Source organism: Branchiostoma belcheri, unplaced genomic scaffold (genome assembly GCF_001625305.1).
Source record: "Branchiostoma belcheri isolate BF01 breed outbred unplaced genomic scaffold, Haploidv18h27 scaffold5, whole genome shotgun sequence".
In the NCBI taxonomy this organism is placed as follows: domain Eukaryota; kingdom Metazoa; phylum Chordata; class Leptocardii; order Amphioxiformes; family Branchiostomatidae; genus Branchiostoma; species Branchiostoma belcheri.
In genome coordinates, this window is record NW_017804131.1 from 794,550 (window position 1) to 810,546 (window position 15,997).

Sequence of the window (15,997 nt, forward strand, 5' to 3'; positions counted from 1 at the left end):
ATTTGCTATAACACAGCCAAAAAAACTCAAATAAAACCATTCTAAAAGCCTGTATCACAAAAATTTAAAAAACGCCTAGGGGTATTTGCCCAACTGTACCTCCATACCAAATTTCAGGACCTTAGGCCCTAAAAAATGAAGAAGCTGAATCCATTAAAAAAATGGCAGGAGAAGAAAGGAGGAGAAGGAGGAGAAGAAACATCAGAAAAAGCAATATGGGTTCACCACCACTTCGTGGTGTGGTGAACCCATAAAAATACAACATTTTTAGAACAACCTACCTGGTGATCATTTCTGTGATATTGTCTTCTGTCAACATTAGGAGAAGTTTGGCTTCATACTGTTGCTGAATCCAGATGTAAGTTTTTGCTTTGTTTGCCAGGTCCTGTTTAAAAGCCTGAAAATGCTAAATGGAGCAGTAAAAGGTACATTTTAGAATCAGGAATTATCTAACAAATGCATGTCATTTGAAGTGAAAGTACATTTGACATCAGCAACAATACTAATCTCCTGTGAAGCTATACACAATACACTTGAAAAGCACATAGCTGTGGAACAAGTCATCACTTTGATCTCTATCCTTTTTCAAGGTTTTCTACAGTGATGCACAGATACATGTAGCACTATGCAACTAAACCTAACGGACATTGTCCCTAAGTCTGACAGAGTCTGAACAATCGAAAAAAGTACAAAAGTATTTAGCAGTTGACTCCGGTGTTGACATGTTGTTCTTGCACGAGTCAAGGATGTTAACATTCCAGAACACTGCAAACATGGTGTATAAGAATAACCCAGGAAACTTTTAACCAAGAATCAATACACCTCACCAATACAAAACAACCAGAAGAAAGGAGGAATATCCCAGAAAATGTAACATGCTTTAAAATTGTTATCTACCTCCACTTCCTCCTGTTTAAGTCTCCCTCCAGCAGCCTTGGGACAGAAGATGCAACAAAGCAAGCTTAGACTCATTGGTGCAAATTGAAAGACAGACTCATTCACTGTCTTAGCAGACAAAATCACATCATCATGCAAAGACACACAGCTACAACAGTCCTCCTCACCATATCCAAAAAATCTATGAATGGCAAGGACATTGACGTAATGCACATGCATGCAGGTTAGTCTAGCAGAGAGCACAAATCACCAAAAATCTGAGTGCAGTGCGGGTTAGATTTGCAGAAGAGAAGAGAACTTGATGAACTTCACAGTCTGGTAAGCAGGTTTAGTACAATGCTTCCCAAGCTGACAGAATTTTATGTACCTTTGTTGGTCAATATGTTTGTTAGTTATTGATATCATCCCTCAAATTGCTGAACAGTTAGAATAATACATGTAGTATTGGAAGACTTTCTTAGCACTTTCTTAGCATAAGATTATAAGCACCACACATTGTATCCATTTTTACTAGCCAAGATTAAGCAAGAATTATATACCATGTATTAACTAAATACATGTATGACAAGGACAAAATACTCCCTGTGAGAAGGGGAGTTACCTGAAATTCATCCCCTCTACCGATACCGGGGATGCTGGCACTGAAGTCCTTCAGTCTGATCTCTGCTCGAGAGATCCAGGTCATCAGAGCCTGGTACTCCTCATTCTCCTCCCGGATGTGCAGCTCCACCTGGGACGGCTCCTGCATGGTGGAGAAATTGTTCAGTCAATCATTTCTGACAATGTCATTGTGTGCTTTTATCCTACAAAAAGCTTCTGCTTTACTTTGTACTTTTTTTGTATAACTCATTGTCTAACAGCAGCACAAAACATACTTAACTCCACAGTAAACAGCTTTCTTTATAAAGTAGATAAACAGTATTTGATCATCTGCACCACAAGTGTTAATGATGGCATATGAAGCCATGCCTCACCTGCGGTGTCTCCTCCCCTGTATCAGGGTAGGCCTGCAGGAACTGTGCCACGTATGTCATGATGGACTTCTCATCAGGCTTGCTCACATCCACGTCCTGGTGTGGAAGATTAAGACAGAATGGAAATAAAAATTCTATCAAGTAGGTATCTCCATGTTCCCACATTTGTGTCAGTGAGGTCATTAAAAGTAAGAGAGGGACTGATAATCTACATCCAAATATTTGACCATGTTTTACAAGCCTGTCTCAAAATTCTGATAAAAAATTCAGAATCTGATGACTAAACTTTTCTATAGTATATGACAAAAGAAAAAAATTCTCAGTTAGTACAAACTGTCACTGACCTGGGGTTCTAAAATTCTTGGAATTCCTAGCTTTTCTTCTGCCGTAGTGAAGGCATGCTCCAGCCTTTCCAGGTTAGACTTCTGTTTTATCTCTGCCATGTCAACCAGCTCTGGCTTCACTGAGTGGATGAGAGCATTGAATGCTATACCGTCTCTCCAACTCTTCCCAAAGTCCTGTACTTCCACACCTGCAGTGCTCACTCGCCTGATTGGGATAGCAAAATTGACACACCAGCTTTAGATACAAGTAAGCACCTTTTGTATAAATGTAGTTATACAAGTTTTGCTTGAAAAGACTGTTTTACTTATTATTTACTTGTTATACATGCATGTTATTCATCTTGTTGAACTGCAAAAAAAAGGAAGGAATTTTACCTACAAATTAGTCATGCTCTTTCAACTAGGTATTGTGAGTGGTATCAACAACAAGGTTCTAATGATGTTTACACAGTGTGGTGTAATGTACAGCAATATTCATAGCTACATGAATGTTGGACTCACAAAACCTACACCAATATTACCTCTACTACTTCAAATAACTAACCTGGCTGCAGCCTTCTTTGCCCACTTAAGAAGGGCCTTTTTGGCTCCGGCCACACCTTTGAGGCTGACTACCTTCTTCTTAACTGGTGGTTCACCTGGAACAACAATCACAGTTCATGTTGTAAGTAACTGACCTTCACGTGAGACCAATTCAAATACTACTTGTGTAGTAAAACAACAAGTTAGCAACAATCATCCAGTAACAGTTAGTTATTCTAGTTATAAACTTTGGACCTAACGGCAGTGAACCTTAATCCGACACTTTTATGCACAAGCAAGATTGAATGATGAATCCACAACCAGACATTCGGTATTTTCGTTAATCATTTAGTGCATCTTGTAGCCTGTTTTTAACGCCATACCTATGTGTGTGTCACTCTCCCAACCATTGAGATATTGCGGGAAAATTGCGTCTTCAACATCGCTCCCGATTTCACCGTGCCCTGCGTATTCTGTTCTAAGCGAAACCTTAATCCGACGCCATGCAACAGTGTAGCTGTTTGCCTGTAATTTTGCTATTCACAACAACATTTTTTTCTCAATCCCTTTGTCAAACAACAGACACTTATACAAAAATAAGTCGGTAGGCCGGTGCACCGCGGTGCAGCGCTACATGAGATCACGTGGCTTGGGACTATTGAATTTACAAAGAAGGGGACCGCATTCGAATCAGTTACGGCGGGGCATTTTAGTTCCAAGAAAGGAATAATTGAAGAATTTTACAATAATGATACCAGTCAAAAAACTTAATTCTGCACTATTCCGAAGTATTTGTCACTAATTTTGGCGATAATACAAGTGTTGCGATGATTTGCCACATCCACGTACAGACTAGTGGTATCGTCTTCAACAACAACAACAAGTACATTTCGGATTCAAAATGGCGGTCGTGTTCGATCGGCCGCTGAATGACCATAACGAACTCGCTCTGTGCTTAAAAAGAAGGACACTTCTAGGCAAGTGGTTTGTCCACAACAGACACTTTATTAATTGTTTTTTATTCGCTGTGACGTTGAATGTATAGCATGAGGATGTAAAGGAGAAATTGTCGATGTTTTCACCACTGTCCTTCCGGAAGCTTCCTCCCACGACATGCCTACCAGTGTAAAACAGGCTGAAAATTTTCATGACTTCATCTCCACAACATGTTGACTTCGTTAGCTCACTGTTTCAAGTTTTTAGGCTGTATACCTTATTGGGTTTGTAAAGCAATTAAAAGATTTTGCATATCAGTGTTAGATCCTAACAGACAGATGAGTGTTGAAAAGTGTCGGATTAAGGTTGCGTCGGATTAAGGTTCACTGCCGTTATAGTAAGGTTTGGTCAGCTTTAACAAGTCCCTGTACTTTACGGACGCTCAAAAAGCGAGCGCGTGCGCGTGGTTTTCACCATACATACTGTGTGTTTTACTATGAGGATGGCGTTCAGCACCAAGGACAGGTACCGTTTGCATAGAAACATGTGGTGCCGAGGCTGATTGAATTAGCAGATTCCGGCTAGCTACTATACTTTGACCAAATTGAATACTTATTGCTGCTGACACTGCCTGTGTGTTTTTTTTTTATACAAACTAGTCCGAAATTTTTAGCAGAGAGCCATTATTTTTTGTGGGGATTGATTTTTGGCGGTAAAGTAGTTGTGGTTATCAGGGTAAATTAGACCAGTTGTTGTACACAGCTGTGTAGAAGTCACAGTGGTACGGTCCACTCAGTCTGCGTCTGTTGGAGCCACGCGGGGAAGACCAGGAATTGTTTGTCAACTTTTTGGTAAATTTTCGGCTTCCAGTTCGAAAAATCTTCATTCTAACTTGTAGAAGAATCTTCGGGGATGGTTCTACGGCGGACTTGTGCCGTTTTCGGGATTTTGGGCGAAGAAATTGCGGATTTCCTGACGAGGTGGATTTTGGAGAAGACGAGAAAATGGCGCCCAAAGGATGGCGGCATGGTCGTGGGGAGGGCTGAGTTTTCACAAGGTAAGGCAACAAGCCGTGACGTAGAATTTATTTTCCACAACCTGATAACAACACGTTTCGGTATATTCGTGGTAAATTTGTGTGATTTTAAGAATGCAACACGATGGTTTGTGTAGTTTTGGGTCGTTGTTGTTTCAATATATTTCACTGTGATATTCACTCTTCACGTCTTCTCCCAGAATATCACAGTTAGGTATTGCTACTCCTGAGTTTAATTTTCAAGAGAAAAAATAGACGTTTGTTTCTGTATATCTGGTCTAATAATTTTGCCCATTGTCTGTGAAACAGAAAGGAAACATGGGTAGAATATTTGTGGGAATTTCCCTCATGGAAAACACTAGCCTAAGAAAAAAAAATATCGATATGCATGCAACATTTCTCTTCATTTGGCTAGGTATTTCAGACTGGGATAAAATGACAAAGAAACACCACTTTAACTTGTTGTTTCTTGGATTTGCCAGCCTTTTTTCCTGATTAAAAAAACATTTACTTGTAACATTCAGGTTCTGTGTCAACCCCAAAATCCTCATTTTTTGCCCTAAAGTCTGTTTTTGAAGCTTCAATAATTTTAGGTATTGGATAGGAATTCTGTAATGTTGTTACATGCATCTGATTTGTTTTTGTTTAATCGTAGAACAAACTAATTTAAACATCGAACATTCTCAAGTTTATGAAACCAAAAATACATGTAAACCTCTAAATTTTATGTACATGTGTAAAGTTAGTGTAATAGTCACATACATGACACTGTGTTAAATTAAACCAACTGTACAGAGTACCCTTGAGTGTCTACAAATGCATATCAAGTCTTAAAAGTTGTTATGACAAGTCTCCCCCTGGGTACAATTTTTGTCATCAATACCCTAAATTGATTATTCTTTATACATTTAGGTGATTTAAGTGTTAGCTGTATGTTTTTAACATGACTTTTAAGCTCTTCAAAAATGTCATCAAAAGTTTCTGGTCTACTAGTAGTTGTTAAGCTTTTTATTGTCTGTGTATGACAGGCCTGATAACACCTTGTAACTTGACCTTGTTTTCATGTGATTCTGTAAGTTAGCTGTGTGCTGAGGGTTTGCCAGCTCTGCAAGTGTTCCTGTCCAGATGAGATCAGACTTGTGATGGCAGAGGCACCTGAGGTGATCGGATACAGGAGTATCAGGCCAGGTGAGGAAAATTGGAACTCTGCATTTTGCGTACCATTTATTTGATTATTTGAGACAAGTGTGTAACTTGGTATCTCTACATAGTTGGCTACTGACTGATGCTGTAGTGATGATTCCTGTCTGAACCTGACAAGACTGGATTGGACCAGACCAGACCAGGTGACCCCAGAAGACCCTAGAAAAGAATATCAGGTGAGAAAACTCTTAATTCTGCATTTTGCAAATTCCACTTGCTTGGTGTATTTGAGGAAGGTGTGTAACTATTTATCCATGCAGTGATTTGATTGAAACTTTAAAATTCATTGTCTGAATTGTGAACCAGCCCAGTTACAGAAGTTGAATTTGTGGCTCGCATAGTATTTGGAGTATCAAGGGATGCCAGGAGGACTAAATTGTTTTGCCTAGGCATTGCTTTATTGAAATTCTGCACAACATTGTAAACATTTTCTTAGCACGCCAATCATTGCTTTCAATACACTGACTTGTGTTCTGACTCTTCAAGATGACATTGTGGATGATCCGGAGACCAGACTTTAGCAGAATGAAGGACCAGACTTTTGTTGGCAGGTCTCAACTTGAGTGTGTAAAAGAAGATAGGAGGTGTGAGTTTGTTTCCTCATAAACACAAGACAACACTCCACATACACACACACTTGCACTCGCAGTTTTCTCTTTTGCCCTGAGTTCACTCTACACTGAGAGTCGGCAAGCCTGTTTTAGGTGAGGAGCTATTTGACGTTAATCATGTTTAATTCCATGACAAAGGACACTGAAAAATTCTTTGTATCGTATATTATGATTAGTTCAATGCCAAATTGCCCAAAAATTGTCACTTTGGAGCTATAACAAAAGTATCGTAGTCGGCCACTTCAATTCCACGTTTTTATCCTGAATGTTAAGCATCACTGAAAAATTTTTCATATTTAGTTGAACATGCCAAAATGCCGCAAAATTGTCGCTTTGGACATAAGCACAGTTGAAATTCTCCCGCCAAAAAGCTTTGAATTAAGTCCACGTTTTTATCCTCTTTGTATCGTATAGTGGAATGCCAAATTGTCCCAAAATTGTTGCTTTCAACCCGTATACTTCTAAATTCTCGTGCCAAAAAACTTTGTATCTTAGTCGGCCCTTTCGCTGCCACGTATCTTGAATTCATGTTACTTTTTTTAGTGTCAAGGAAGAATTTTTCATATAATGTTTAGCCAAATTGCCCAAAAAGTATCTTAGCCGGCTATATTAATGTCTGATAGCTATCCTCTTCAAAATTCTAGATTTGGACCTTTGTTTGCACTTAAATTGTCTTGCCAAAGTCCAATTTTTCCCGCCCAAAAAAACTGATTGGCACCCTTACCTGGTTAATTAATTGGATTATGTTTTCCCGCCAAAAAACTTAATATATAGAGCATTCTAACCTTGAACTTGTGCCCCCCTCCCCACTCTTCCTGCCCACCTCCCACACTTCTTTCACAACTCAGAGTATGTTAGTTACACTGTTCTCGGACTTCTAAGCACATGTATAGTCACCACAATCGGCTACACGAACACTTGGTTGATTGAGTGCAGTTTTTCCACCACTTAGACTTTAGAATAATCTCTCACTCTCCTGGTCAGTCAATGCACTAAGTGTACTCCCCGGGGGATGTCTTTTCGGAGACATTGATGCTTCGACACATCAGTATACCAGTGCAATTGACGGACCAGGAGAGCCGGAGATTATTCCTAAGTCTAAGTGGTGGAAAAACTGCACTCATTCAACCAAGTATTTGTGTAGCAGAGTGTGGTGACTGCATGTGCTTAGAAGTCCGAGAACAGTGTAACTAACATACTCTGAGTTGTGGAAGAAGTGTGGGAGGTGGGCAGGAAGAGTGGGGAGGGGGGCACAAGTTCAAGGTTAGAGTGATCTATATATTAAGTTTTTTGGCGGGAAAACTTAATCCAATTAATTAACCAGGTGAGGGTGCCAATTAGTTTTTTTGCTGGAAAAGACTTCAAGGAATCAGCAAAAACAAAAGCCATATACCCAAAGTTCTTTCAGACTACTCCCAAATTTTCATACTTTAACACTGAAAACTGTCTACTGACTTGCCTCACAGAACTTCTGTACCTTAAACACAGGCTACATTTCAATTAGGAAGCTTTTTTACATAACATGTCAACTATTAATAAATATAAAACCTCTCACTCAACAGTCTATCTACTGTTATGTAATTCTTTTTACCTGCAACTCTGGGGCCGTCTTTGCCGCACAAATCTGACATTTTTGCTGTGGTCATGTTCAGATTATGCTTATTATTACATCCTGAGTTCTGAATTCAACAATCTGAAGTTTTACAAATCAAAGTGACTTGTCCTGTGTTGTGTTGTATGTACCAGTGGCGGCCGCCACCAGCCTTTAGGCTGCCTGGCTCCCACTAATGTAATGCATTGTGGCATCACCAATAAATGAAAGTGGCCAGTTTTACTTCAGATACGCCTTTTTAAGTGAATGACAACTTAAGACCCTGCAAAATATTGGCTCTTGTGCAACTGGCTAAAAGTCCACCACCACAAACAAGTACAAACAGGTGTCTCCTGAATTTCTGTGAAGTTTCCGTGCTGTACACGCTTTTTAAGTATCCTTGTTGGGCAAAATACACCTCGCGATATTTTGCCAAAAATGGACTACTTTAAAAGCGTGTACAACACGGAAACTTTGCAGAAATTCAGGAGACACCTGTTTGTGGTGGTCAGGATTTTTAGTTCAGTTGCGCATTAGGGCTTGCAGGGCATTAGGTGGTCATTTGGATTGAAGTAAAACTGTCAACTTTGATTTATGTATCTTCAGATAAAGGCATCCTCTTCAAACTTAGGAATAATAAATGGGAGCACAGTCTGGACATAACCACAGCAAAAAAAAAAAAAATCAGATTCGTACAACAAGGATGGTCCCAGAGTGGTCATTTGTGTTCATTCTCTAAAACAAATTGCACACTACTTTTAACTCAGAAAGTCACTTGAGAGTATATGATCCTCGTATTAATGTTGATCTTTTGCAGAGACCACTGGGACCAGGAAAATAGATCCTCACCCACTGTCAAGGCCATACCTGCTGGTCACTGGACCTCACACTGTGACTTGACTACATCTAAAGCCTACAACAGCCTGTCTACCTGTGAAATGACTACTTTTAACTTAGAAACTCAGAGTCACTTGAGAGTATGTGATCCTCGTATCACTATGGTCTTGCAAGGACATTGTGTTCCAATGTCCTTGGGTCTTGTAAGACCGACGAAATGCCTACCATCTATTAATGTTCTATCTGTTGCAGAGGCCAGGGGACCAGGAAAAGGGATCCTGACCAACTGACATTAGGCCATACCTGCTGGTCACTGGACTTTTATCAACCTATCACTTTAAGTACTGTTTAGTTATACTACCTAAACCATCTGTGACTTGGCTACATTAAAAGTTACAAAAATGTAGAAAGCAGCTACAGAGTAATTATTGATCCATGCAAAATGAGTTTTGTTTTGCTGATTCCGTAAGTAAATTCCTCCCTTTCAAACATGACACACAGCTTATACCTGTAGTACATTTCACTCAACAGAAAGAAAGCACAACATTGCCAATGCTATTTTCTGTAAAGAAATAGGACATATTTCCAACAGTCATTATGAGACCAAAAGTATTTCCCCAGACATCGACTCCATCATTGCTTCAAAAGAGTTGTGGAACAACTATATTGTGTTTCAAATTTGTATATTTTGTTAAATATGAATAATCCTGCTTGTTATTTTACAACCAGAGACAAACACATATAATTTTAGGTAAATCAGAGGTAAATGCTTGAAAATTTTATTTTATTTTTTTTTATTTTATTTATTTGCACATTGAAACAAAAACATAATGCAATAATACAAGAATGAAGTTAAAATAGGTGCAGGAGGAGGGCAGAAGCATTATTCATCTTTGTATGTTTAATATTTTTTGCTCTTGCTTCATCATGTGGATTGTCATTTCTTCACACAAAGGATAATTTTTTTTCAGAAGAGACTTTGAAAAAAGGGAATCAAAATAAAGTTTTGTGGTTGTTTTGAACAGATTATCTTCTGAACCTTCCTTGAATGTTACATTACCTTACATTTGCACTGTCATACATTGAAAAATCAGAAAACAATTTTGTCAGATACCAACAAATGCCAAATATTGACTGCATGTTATCTTCAAACATAAATACGGCTAGAATTCATGATCATTATGAAATGTCTTTTCACTTTATCGTAATTTTCCATTTTGAATTCTTTTATTTGCCTTAATATTGTTAATTGTTGCTTTATCAAATGTTTTGCGTCACCTTATACATTTTTTCTTCACATGATGGACAATTGTCGTAATACTAATAGAAATGTTTTTTAAAAGGGTGGATGTGGATCATAATGAAGAAGATATCAGGGAAAACAGTTTGATCACAAATGCTGTTGAAAACATATCCCATTGCTATACAGAATGCATTATGAAACAACAATTATTAAAAGTGCTCTCCTCAATAGGAAAATGTACTGTGTTCTCCGTCATATTTGCAATAAAATATTAGTAACAACCTTAACCTAGGTATTACTAGTAGTTAGGAATGTGAACTCTTTCAGAAATGACAACAAATAGCAGGGAGGGCCAGGCCTATTTGAGTTTCAGCAATGGCATTTAGAACAAAAAATTCAGAGGATCGCAAACACGCCCTTTCCCAACATCTTTCATTGTCATTTTTAAGGGTCTGCATGGAAGGTCCTGATCACGCTTAGCGCGCTAACTTTTGTAAGGCAGTGACCACGATTTACACTTGATATTAAATCAGAGTTGTTCGACTTTAAATTTATGCAAATAGCAAGGTGCGAAATTCTGCAGAGCAACGACCCCGTATCATGATGCTTCACTTAATTGTACAGGCTGGATGTTTCATTCCACACATTACGTTTAATGGTGAAAAGAACGACCCAGCGTCCCGTTGTGCAAAGCTAAAATGGCTGATTACGCATCGCAGCAGGCAGACCCAATTTTTGAAAGAGTTCATAAATGAAAGTAGACTCACAGTCAAGTCCGATGTTCTCTTGTCTCGTGGATAGGTGACAGGTCCCTCAGAAACACAGGCGGGTCCTCCAAGAATATGGACAGGAACACAGGATAGCTGACAAGTCCCACAATGTCAAGCCTAAGGTGTAAAGAAAGATCACAGGCTAAATATAACTACTCACAGAGCATCATATATTGCATTTATAAGTCACATCATTTGTTAATGTTCTAAAAACCTGATTTTGGTTGGGGTTTGAGCTGAGCTTTATGATTTGTTTAATAGAACATTCTAGAAAAGGTACACATAGAATATCATGACCATAGAAAATCACATGTAATACATATATCACATAAAATATTATACATCAAAACAATCAATATGAAAAGTTAACACACATGTTGACAGGAAAACATCATACTATCATAGCCAATGGCAAATTGATACAGACTTGAAATACCTCATTTTAGAACGGTTACCATTACAACACATGAAATGCATTTCAAACATCAGTCAAACAACATTTAAGCACAGCTCATATTAAGGTAGTAAAAGGTGAATAAATTGAAAAATGCGGCTCTGAAAAAGCGCCCCTTAACGGCCGTTTTACTAAGTGCAAGCTTAAGCCCCTTTAACCCGGTCGCCACAAATACTTCACACCATGCATTCTGTGTTTTAGCTTCATTTCATTACAATACGTTCGGTTTAAATAGAAACCACTATATAATGGACAATGTTAAGTGCGACTCACCACCTAAAACGGACGTAACGCGTCTTCCAAGAAGAATTTTACCGGAGCTCTTTCCCAGTCCATTGCTCACTGACCGTCTTCCTGCAGCGTGGTCTTAGCACCTGACAAGAGATCACCAGAATTTGCATATTGTCAATTAATTAATTATATTAGATTAGCTTAGACGCAGGTGTGATCTCATTTGTTAATGAATCATCATAATTTGCATTTCTTTGCTAAGCTTAATAACGTAATAGACCAACACCATTATCATTATACCATTATTTGCCTTACAAATATATCATTCGACCTTAAAGATATTCCTTCAATCATTTATTTCAATAGATGACATCATTGGTTTTAAAAGGTTTGAACACAATACACCTTTACTTTACACAGTCCTGAATTGCAATATGCTTTTAACAAAATATTGTCTAGAGTGTTTCTCAGTTTGATATACCTTACAATATCATTAATAATGCAAACATTACATTTTGGATCAATCAACTATTCGGTAATTTTTTTTAATATTTTTTTCGCTCTTTGTGAAGCTAACGCCTTTCCTGGCGCCCTCCCCACCATTAATTTCTTTCAGAAAGCTACAATCTTTCCTTGTTATTTTCCTTAATTTAGTGCATTGAATTTCTCTATTTAAATCAATGAGGATTAAAGAATAATCAAAAGGCTGCCTTATCACTTACCTTTCTATTCCGAAAGAAACCCTGCTTCTATAGTTCTGACACGTTAAAATGAATCAAAAGCGCCATGGATCAAAAGCGCCCCGCAACGGCGATAAACACCACTGCAGTAATAGGAGGAACCATGGAGGAACTGAGCCAATGTATTGCTGTAGTTCTACAACGGACTGCTAGGGCCGCTTTTGATCCATGTACTGTACTTCACTTTCGTAACGTGTTCGCAACGTATCCCGAGTCCATTTAGCCACAGCACAGGCCTCTCCTGACATGCTAAATCTCTCCGGACGGCCATTTCTAATCATTGCCGAAATGTACAGGCGAACTATAAATTGAATCTGACCCCGTAAAGTACTAGCGGAGCGGAGCGTTCTTGTTTTAGTTTGTCGACAAATAGATCTTATCTTATAATAAGTATATCTTAGAAAGTGTGCGGATTGCCTAACGCTGCAATATAATCTTAGGCGCCTGGGGAAGCTGCTTGGTGAGCAGAATTTTTGCAACACCGTCTTCTGAAGCAAGAACAACCACCTTCTGACAAAAGTTCAATGTGTTCAATAATGCAACATTCGTGACCATTTATCAATCTTCCCTTTCTAGTCTTTTCTCCCTTCTTTAAGTTTCTCACACGCCTGGATTAGCACGATTCAAAGATAAAGTCATATTTGATCCGTATCTAATAAGAAACATGCACAAAAAGTAAAACACAATTTTTGTTTGTACCCACTTTATTACTGTTAAGTGGTAGAAAGATAACTGGTAACAATATAGCCAATCAATGTCGCTGAAGGCATCATCACACGTGTGTCACAAAAAAGCAGATGAATTTACAGAAATATACTCCACCATACACTATATATACATAATAATGCAGTATATACCTTTTATGTAATGGTGCTCAGGCAATAAATCACATTGCTATAATATAATCCAAATAAATAAATAAATAAATAGAAGACTGCCACCCTTAATGAGCTTTTCCATCAATGAACAATATCTGTGTTAGAAATTCTAATCATTCACTTTTCCCTACGCAGAGGATACCAAGGCCTGTTTTATATATTACAAAAGCATATGCAATCCAAATTTATGAACCTTTCCCATCATAAAGTATAATTTCCCACCATACAATATTCTATAGTTCACAAAAAACAAATCATTGCAACCATGGATTCTGTATATATACTGGTGCGACATTTGTTCCGACACGAGATATATACCACACGGCACAGCGGTGTCACATACACATAAGAAGGTGTGATAAGTATTACATTCAAAGCTATTTGTCAATTTAGGTTGCTCAGAAGTATAAATACTTTGGAGGCAGGGCCCGGCTCAGTGTTTTGCACGTATGTTTTAGGCTTTTTACACCTCTTTTTGTAGTCCGCGTTTATATATCTCTATCTCTTGTGATCGTCAGGAAATGATATAAAATGCATCAAAAACACGTGAGAAACACTATCTGCTAGAAGGTTATCAATGTCTATCCTCTCATGTTATGTATGTACAATAAAAGTCTTTATTCATAATCACCATCACTGGCCTCGTCCATCTCCCTCATCAACTTCTGTTTCCTGACAACAAGCGTATCGTATGTCTCCTTTACATGCGTCACCATGTCCGCCAACATTTTGGTAGTTGTGTCATCTGATATTCCTGCGTTGTTCTCGCGTGCGAAATCCTCCTCACCAAAGGGTTCATTTATACCGAAACCGTCCCCTCTTTCCTGCCAGTTTGCTACGATAAGTTTCTCATAGTTGACGTGGAAAATGAAGTTCTGAAAGAGCTCCGCTTCCTTGACTCCATATTCGAAGAGGTGTGCGTTGTGCCGTATGGTCTCTTCTGTCTTCAGATCTTGTGGATGGGTGACATGAAATAAAACCCTTCGCCAACTCTTCAACATTTTTGTACCTTCGTCCCTACTTTTTGGGTCCCGCCATTTAGACTCCGCAACGCTCAAATATTCACGGAGGTTTTTATACCCGCCAATAGCCTTCAAGTAGCTCTTACGGTTGGCCAGCCTGTAGCCTGAAATGGGTCCGTACATTTTCGACAGTTGTTCATTGACATGATTGAGCTTGTTCCGCCGTGTTTCTTTCTTCTTGTTCTCGAGATAATTCAGAAAGAACGTTACAATCAGTACAGCGCTGGAGAAAGCCGGCCACGGGATGTCATGGCAATAGATGTAAAGCTGCACATGAAAAAGAGAAGGTATCTTAGTAGAAGTCGTTACTAATTCCCATAATACCGATTACCACGTTTTTACAATCAGATACGTTTCAGTACTAAATGAATGGGATAATCATATCTGTTATACAATCATAAATATATATCTTAATTTACACACCGGCACCTCTCAATCTTTCTCAATTAGACCGGTACAATTTAAGTAAAACCTACTACTAAAAGGCTTGTGATGTTTACAACAAAACTCATATTTGTAGACACCGTAGAGAAGTTTACAAATAAAAAATTCTGGTGTTGGTAGAAAAGATTACTTACTTTTCTGTTGGACAGAATCGCCATAACAGACAAGGCCATAAGAAGTGCTGCCACACAGGCCTGTAGGGCAAATTAAAAAAAGCAAAACATATTGTGTATCCTGTAACCACGATTATAGGGGCTAAATATTTCATAGCGATTACAACATCAATACGCGAACTTGCTCCTGTAACCGTTTCTGTGTGCCCTACAATTAGCCTCAATGGTGAAGGCTAGAGACATCATGTCCTGCATGTTTAGTATGTAGACCACTACCTTGAGTATAAAAGGAACAAGGAATTTTAGCCTGATCGACTCTCATTGACGCGCTCGCCTCTATTCACAGAATCGTACATTTGTATAGTATTACTCACTGTGTATACGCGCAGCATAGATCTGCTTCCACTGATGACCCCACAACATCCTACAAACACCAAAATCACCACCGCGGCGCCAAAGAGGAAGACGCCGAAACAAGGTACCGGGGATAACCTGTTGTCCTCTCCAAGTACGAAGAATGTTGGCTGTCGGGCAGTTGCCCAGGCCCCGATTCCAGCAATGATGACACCGACGGCAAGCTAAGAAAGGCACCGGTAAATTAACGACTTTCTCAGCCGACATGAAACGCGTATTCAAGTAAGTAAAAAAGTAAGTAAGTCAGAATCACAGAATTAAAAAAATTATGGTATACAGTACAAGTAAATGGATGTACTTGTAATGTACATGCTGCTCGCAAATAGATACACTAAAATCCTTACCAACGGTGGAAGGGTAACCACAACCAAGCTGCATTTCAAACATCTGAGCATGGCCATCTTCACTGCATGCACTTCAAATTCGTGGCGAATACTGGCATGGGAGAATACTCTACTTGAATTTATTTTGCCAAGGACACGTCAGCTCATTCAGCTCAGGTTGCGTTTCTATTCTTTCTTTTGCACGATACCTGTCACAACCTGTTGGGGTTTGGACTTGATTGGTTTCTATACAGTTCCTCTTTTTGCTCCGCCCACAAAAATGCAGTTTGGTCGAGAACACCCCATTTCTTTGTATTTCATTTGTTTATCAAGGCCAAATATCTTGTGTTGTAACTATTTCTATAGCTTGTATTTACAACTTAACTGTAAGTTTGATCCGCTTTGAAAGCGTAG

General features: G+C 38.8%; 2 protein-coding genes across 3 annotated transcripts; both read right to left on the reverse strand.

Moving 5' to 3' along the window:
• Window positions 1–277: 277 nt before the first annotated feature.
• Window positions 278–8,154, reverse strand: LOC109479618 (calmin-like). The gene is made up of 7 exons (XM_019781605.1): window positions 8,115–8,154; window positions 2,760–2,853; window positions 2,216–2,420; window positions 1,872–1,967; window positions 1,499–1,639; window positions 898–933; window positions 278–406 (listed from the first exon to the last, which is right to left on the reverse strand). The coding sequence occupies exons 1-7, from the start codon at window positions 8,152–8,154 to the stop codon at window positions 278–280; spliced, it is 741 nt and encodes a 246-aa protein (XP_019637164.1).
• A 5,674-nt stretch (window positions 8,155–13,828) lies between these two features.
• On the reverse strand, window positions 13,829–15,701 carry LOC109479945. 2 transcript variants are annotated; one of them, XM_019782023.1, is made up of 4 exons: window positions 15,605–15,701; window positions 15,221–15,424; window positions 14,904–14,927; window positions 13,829–14,556 (listed from the first exon to the last, which is right to left on the reverse strand). In XM_019782023.1, the coding sequence occupies exons 1-4, from the start codon at window positions 15,659–15,661 to the stop codon at window positions 13,885–13,887; spliced, it is 957 nt and encodes a 318-aa protein (XP_019637582.1). In that variant the 5' UTR covers window positions 15,662–15,701; the 3' UTR covers window positions 13,829–13,884. The 2 variants fall into 2 exon arrangements, with proteins under 2 accessions (XP_019637582.1, XP_019637581.1); XM_019782022.1 differs by having other exon boundaries at window positions 14,868–14,927.
• Between the last annotated feature and the right edge of the window lie 296 nt (window positions 15,702–15,997).

Coding starts and splice junctions, on each gene's coding strand:
- LOC109479618 (XM_019781605.1), bottom strand. CDS start 8,154: ATGTCAGATTTGTGCGGCAAAGACGGCCCCAGAGTTGCAG. Junction 2,421..2,759: donor GCAAAGAAGGCTGCAGCCAG/GTTAGTTATTTG, acceptor TATCCCAATCAG/GCGAGTGAGCACTGCAGGTG. Junction 407..897: donor TTAAACAGGAGGAAGTGGAG/GTAGATAACAAT, acceptor TGCTCCATTTAG/CATTTTCAGGCTTTTAAACA.
- LOC109479945 (XM_019782022.1), bottom strand. CDS start 15,661: ATGGCCATGCTCAGATGTTTGAAATGCAGCTTGGTTGTGGTTACCCTT. Junction 15,425..15,604: donor TGGTTACCCTTCCACCGTTG/GTAAGGATTTTA, acceptor TGCCTTTCTTAG/CTTGCCGTCGGTGTCATCAT. Junction 14,928..15,220: donor CTATGCTGCGCGTATACACA/GTGAGTAATACT, acceptor TTTGCCCTACAG/GCCTGTGTGGCAGCACTTCT.